Consider the following 5,625-nt stretch of genomic DNA (forward strand, 5'->3'; position numbering starts at 1 on the left):
AACTATAATTCTCATCCTACTCTCTTCTCTTACAGAAGATATTATGGCTTTCTGTATGACTAAAAAATGATTTTACTTAATCTTTCAAATTTTCAGAATTCGATTAATATTAATTGTAAAGAGTCAATAACTTCAATAAACGAAAAGACTACAGTGCAATTAGTAAGATTTTAGTTCTTTTCTTCTCGCTCTCTCTCTCCTCGTGGGTTCACTCTCTTTCACATTCGTCTTCTTCAGTCTCTATCTCTCTCTCTCTCTCTCGTCTCTCTCTCTCTCTCCCTATCTCTTTTACGGAGGATGAGAAGATTTTTTCAATGGTACACGGTATGTTGTAATAATTTTTTAATTAATAATTTCTAGAAGTAATGATAATAATGAATAATAATAATAATAATAATAATAAAACACCAAAAGATGGAAGGACACCGATCAGGAAAGAATAATATTGCAGAGACTGTTAAGGGCGGAGACTCAAGCCAAAACTCAACGACGAAAATTGAATGAAAGAAAGCCATAAAAAGCACTTGGGCAGTGCAAGTAATCAGATACGCGCGAGGAATAGTGGAATGGGAATGAAGGCAGAACTCCGCCCCCAGCAATAGATCAGAAAACCAGAAAACATATGACAAATTAACATCAAAGCACTACACCCAAGAGCAAATACGGACAGACCTATACCATAACCGAAAGGCAAAGGAAGGAGGGAGAGGACTACTAAGTATAGAGGACTGCGTCAACATCGAGAACAGAGCACTGGGCAATAAATCTTGAAAACCAGTGAAGACGAGTGGCTAAAGGAGTTGGCATGGGGAAGGGAAAAGGACTAATAACAAGTTAGACGAAGAAACCCAGAGAAATATTACAGAGACATGAAGGAAATGACAGACAGAACAGAAGGACTGGCACAACAAACCAATGGCATACCGGGACAATACATGAGACAGACTAAAAGAACTAGCCCAGAGATGACACATGGCAATGGCTACAAGAGGGGAGAGCTAAAGCAAGGAAACTGAAGGAATGATAACAGGGCGGCACAAGATCAGCCCTAAGAACCAGATATGTTCAAAAGAACGATAGATGCAGGGAAATGACATCTCCTCCCATATGTAGGAAGTTGCAATACCTAAAAAATGAAACCATAAACCAAACCACATAGCAAGCGAATGGCCCGGCACCTTTGCACAGAAACCCAAACAAAAAAGAGGCATGATTCAGTTCAGTTGGCCAAAGCCCTCCACTGGAGCCTGTGCAAGAAACACCAAGCTACCTTGCAGTTAATAAGTGGTACGAGCACCAACCTGAAGGGAGTGATAGAAAAACGATCCACGCAAAGATCCTCTGGGACTATGGTATCGAGAAACGGATAGGGGTGATAACTGGCAAACGAGACCAGACGTGACGTTTGAATTGAAAAAAGTCCAGACGCAAAGTATCACTCCCATTGATGTTGCAAATACCATTGGGAACACCACCAGAGTTGAAGAAAAGAATGAGGGAAAAAATGGAAAAACTGGAAAGTATCCAAGACCCTGAAAAGAGAAATTAAGAAGGGAATAAATGGGGATATGCCGGTGGAAATCGTAACCCATAATCCATAAGGAGCACTTGGGCACGATCCCAAGAATCCCTGAAAAAGGAATCTAGAAAAACTAGAGGCTGAAGTAGCTCCAGGACTCATGCAGAAGAGTGGTGATCCTAGAAACGTCACACATAGTAAAGAAAAAGTGATGGAACTCCTAGGACGGAGCAGATGCAAACCCGCCCCGGGAACCCCAACATCTATAAATGACCACCCCAGTCGTAATTGGAGGACTGTTGATAGAGCAAAAAAAAAAAATAAAAAAATAAATAAATCAAAATAATTAATAATAATAATAATAATAATAATAATAATAAATAATAATAATAATAATAATAACTGTAATTTACAAAAATCATAATGTGAACAAAGTATTTTACAAATACTACGAATAACTCTTTTTCCATTTCTCCTCTCTCTCTCCGTCTCCTTCTTCTCTCTATCAATTCGTCTCGTCTCTCGCTCCCCTCTCTCTCATTTCATCTGCTCTCTCTCTCTCTATTACAGAGATGTTATGTTTTTTTGGATGTTTGATTTAACTAATTTTCAAATATCAATATTAATGTAAACAGCAGTAATATAAATTAATTAAAAGAAAAATTTAAAAAAACTATTTTAAAAACGTGCAATTAGCAAGATTTTTATGTTGTTTAATAAATTAGGGAAAAAGCAATTATGTAAAGAAACGAATGAAAGAAAATGGTATTGTTTATGATACAATAAAGTTGTTTTTAATGCAGTCGACCTTACCTGGCAGGTATAATATATAGCTTATCCTATTGACGCACTGGGCAGAAATTTCAAAACTCGCTGGCAAACCGCTTAGTAACAACTGGTAGTTCAGGTGATAGCCACCCCCGCTCCCGTGGAAACGAGGGCGCTGGTACTTGGAACTAATTCCGCCCGTTTTCCCTCAGATTTTTCTTTCTCTGAAACCCTGTCTCCTGAGAGGGGAGGAGGGGTGGGAAATTTAATTATATATACCTGCCATGGTAAGTTTATTGCATAATAAAAACCTTTAGTTGTATCATAACAACTACCATTTTTACATGCATGACACTTACCGTGGCCGGTTATAGTAATATTACAGTTGCGGATTGGAACACATTTTGGAGCGGTGGTGGTTGCCATAGACAGCAACATCGGTCGATAATTCAAAATTAACTTGCAAAGCATTTTTTAGAACCTATGTCTTATTTTTCCTTAACCTTGCTTTAAGGAGGCCCTTGAACTGTCCTTCCTGAAGGTGAGACAGGTTTAACCTTGCGCTAGGCCTCCTTGATCCTTAAGGCCTTGTCTTGGCAGAAATCCTTAGTTAGCTTGCTCTGGTGTGTGAACATAGGAAAGCGTGAACCAATTGAAGTTGACAAAGCTAACAAAGTGGGCCTGACAGAACTGGACGTGACCTAATTTGTTTGAACAGAGAACTCCCTAGCCCTGCCATCATTTATCCTACGGGGCATTTCATGCTAGGAAAGTTAGTCACCTGAACCACAACCATAAAGGGGTGAAGGAATGATTGGATAAAGCGGGGCGGGCCACAATATAGTTAATTAATAGAAAGTCAAAGCGTGCATTCGAACGCCAACAAGACTAATGAGAGTCTTTGGGCTGATCCATAATAAGGTTGAGACCCAAAATTCCTTCCAGGGCACCCTAACCAACCTCTTAAATTAACCATAAAAAAAGGTCTACTAAGGTAGAAACGTTCTAACCTAATTAATATAAAAACCTTAGCACTATGTTATTAGGTTTATTGGGGTTAGGCAACTCCTTTGCCCAGTACTGTATCCTGAGGATACATATCGGGCCCTAACGTTTGACAAACAATTATCAAAATGTTGTCAGTTCATCTGTCGTCTAAGGTTAATGAGTGAGGTCAAACACAGAGTTTTGTACACCGCCAATACGTTGAATCTATAAATGTCCTTGAGGGCTTAAATTTTTCCTGAAATGCTAATGGACGTAAGCTTACTGCTCTCACCTCATGAGGCTTTTGAACTTTAATTACATACCGAAGCCAATTCCTCCTGACAAAGACAAATGAGCATCTTTAATGACTTCTTCTTACAAAGAAAGCCATTGCCGTTTTTAGACATGATGGTCTAGTAGGATCTTTAACCGAGCACACCACAGAGTTGACATGACTTGTCTTCCTTCCCTTAATGCTTTCTTTGTTTCTTTCTATCGTACAAAACCGTAAAGGCTCTTACTGGGCAAAGAACCCTTTTCCTTGTTTTCTTGACCTACCAGATCACGGCCAGTCCTTCAATAATCTTCAAATGATACTTTGGCACCATGGATGCGAAAGGATTCCTTTCTTGCTTAAGAACTTCCTAGTTTGGATTCGTGAAAGAAGTCAACTCTCACCTACGATTCGAAAAGGCTAAAGGCGAAAGCTGCTGTTGTTTTGTTTGTCGTAGTCTTCCTAATCTCCTTATTTTGCTTGTCAATCCTACGCTTAGCACGGCTCGCGTTAACGTTCCTTTTAGTCTGTAGCTACCTAGAAGTGGTCTCACTACGATGAGAAAGATAGTGTTTTTCCTGTTCGTTAGCGTCTCGCAAAGGCGCACTGCCCGAATAAGGATTTCTTGAAACTTTATTCGCCGTGCTCCAAGAACTTTGAGAACGACATCCAAATTCCAGTGACAAGGTGAAGGGGTTATGCATCCTTGTCGGATGATCATCCTTCTTTGTTTTAATCAAACGATCTGAGGTAGATCTTCTAAGAATTCTGGCCGTCATTAGGACAGGTTTTAAACCCATTCTGTGTCAAGGAGAAACACTGCAGACACAAAATAACAACTTATAGCCTCTAATCGTCTGATTAAGCCGAAACCTTGAAGTTCTTTCTTCATGGTTATTATAGCATGGAAATCTTGCAATCTGTGTGCACAGACAGGGTTACTGGGATCTGTAAGTGTGACTAGGCCTACTTCTTGCCGATTTCTTACACCATTTACGGAAGTTCTCCCACTTCGACTGGTAACACTTTGTAGTCGATGGCCTTCGTGCTCTTGCAACTGCCTTCGCTGCTTTCTCTAGAAAACCCCCTCGCTCTGACAAGTCTTTCGATAGTCTGAACGCAGTCAGACCCAGAGCGAGGGCGTTCTTGTGGAAACCTGTGAAGTGGGGTTGTTTGAGAAGATCTACTCTCGTGGGTAGACTTCTCGGAGAATCTACTGGTCCAGTTCCAGTACCTATGTGAACAACCCACGTTTGGGCCGGCCAGTATGGGGCTAACAGGTCAGGGTAAGCCTTGTTCCTCGATCTTTCCCTGAATTTTTTCATTACCTTTCCTCAAATCTTGAACGGGGGAAAAGCGTACGCATCTAGACCCGTCCAATCTAGTAGGAAGGCATCGACTGCGACTGCAAGAGGGTCCGGGATTGGAGAACAATAGTTCGGTAACCTCTTCGTCGCTGCGGTAGCGAAAAGATCCACTACTGGAGTGCCCCAGAGCTTCCACAGTCTCTGGCATACTTGAAGATGCAACATCCACTCCGTGGAAAGCACTTGTCCGCCCCTGCTCAAACAGATCCGCCTGACTTCTTCTCTCCCTGAATGAACCTTGGTGAGCAGGGTGACGTTTTCTCTCTGCGACCAAAGAAGAATCTCCTTCGCCAGGTTGCAAAGGGACAACGAGTGGGTTCCTCCTTGTTTCCGTATATATGCCAGAGCTGTGGTATTGTCCGCGTTGATCTGCACCACTTTGCCGCTGATCCACGGTCTGAACGCTTTCATAGCCAAGAAGATCGCCATCAGTTCCTTCCTGTTTATGTGCCATGCCTTTTCTTCTTCGCTCCAAAGGCCTGACTCCTCCCGAGGGCCCAGCGTCGCTCCCCAGCCTGCGTCTGACGCGTCGGAAAATATATCCGGTCTGGGTTCCTCTGCTGGAGTGACGTACCCTCTGACAACCTCTCCGGAAACTAGCCTCACCACTTTAGTTCCTCCTTTATCTTCGAAGGAATTGGAAACCGGAAGGAATCTGGTTGCGGATCTTCTTGGCCAGACTTCGTTCAGAAAGAACTGTAAGGGCCTCA

At 41.9% G+C, this 5,625-nt stretch overlaps 1 protein-coding gene across 1 annotated transcript in view; it reads left to right on the forward strand.

Annotated features, from left to right (window-relative positions):
* Positions 1–63, forward strand: part of LOC135204392 (gastrula zinc finger protein XlCGF8.2DB-like) — a 17,042-nt gene extending 16,979 nt beyond the window's left edge. The window contains exon 3 of the mRNA XM_064234608.1: positions 36–63. Coding sequence (XP_064090678.1) covers positions 36–63 — 28 coding nt within the window. The remainder of the gene's footprint in view (positions 1–35) is intronic.
* The last annotated feature ends 5,562 nt before the right edge of the window (positions 64–5,625 follow it).

This window comes from Macrobrachium nipponense, chromosome 47 (genome assembly GCF_015104395.2).
Source record: "Macrobrachium nipponense isolate FS-2020 chromosome 47, ASM1510439v2, whole genome shotgun sequence".
In the NCBI taxonomy this organism is placed as follows: domain Eukaryota; kingdom Metazoa; phylum Arthropoda; class Malacostraca; order Decapoda; family Palaemonidae; genus Macrobrachium; species Macrobrachium nipponense.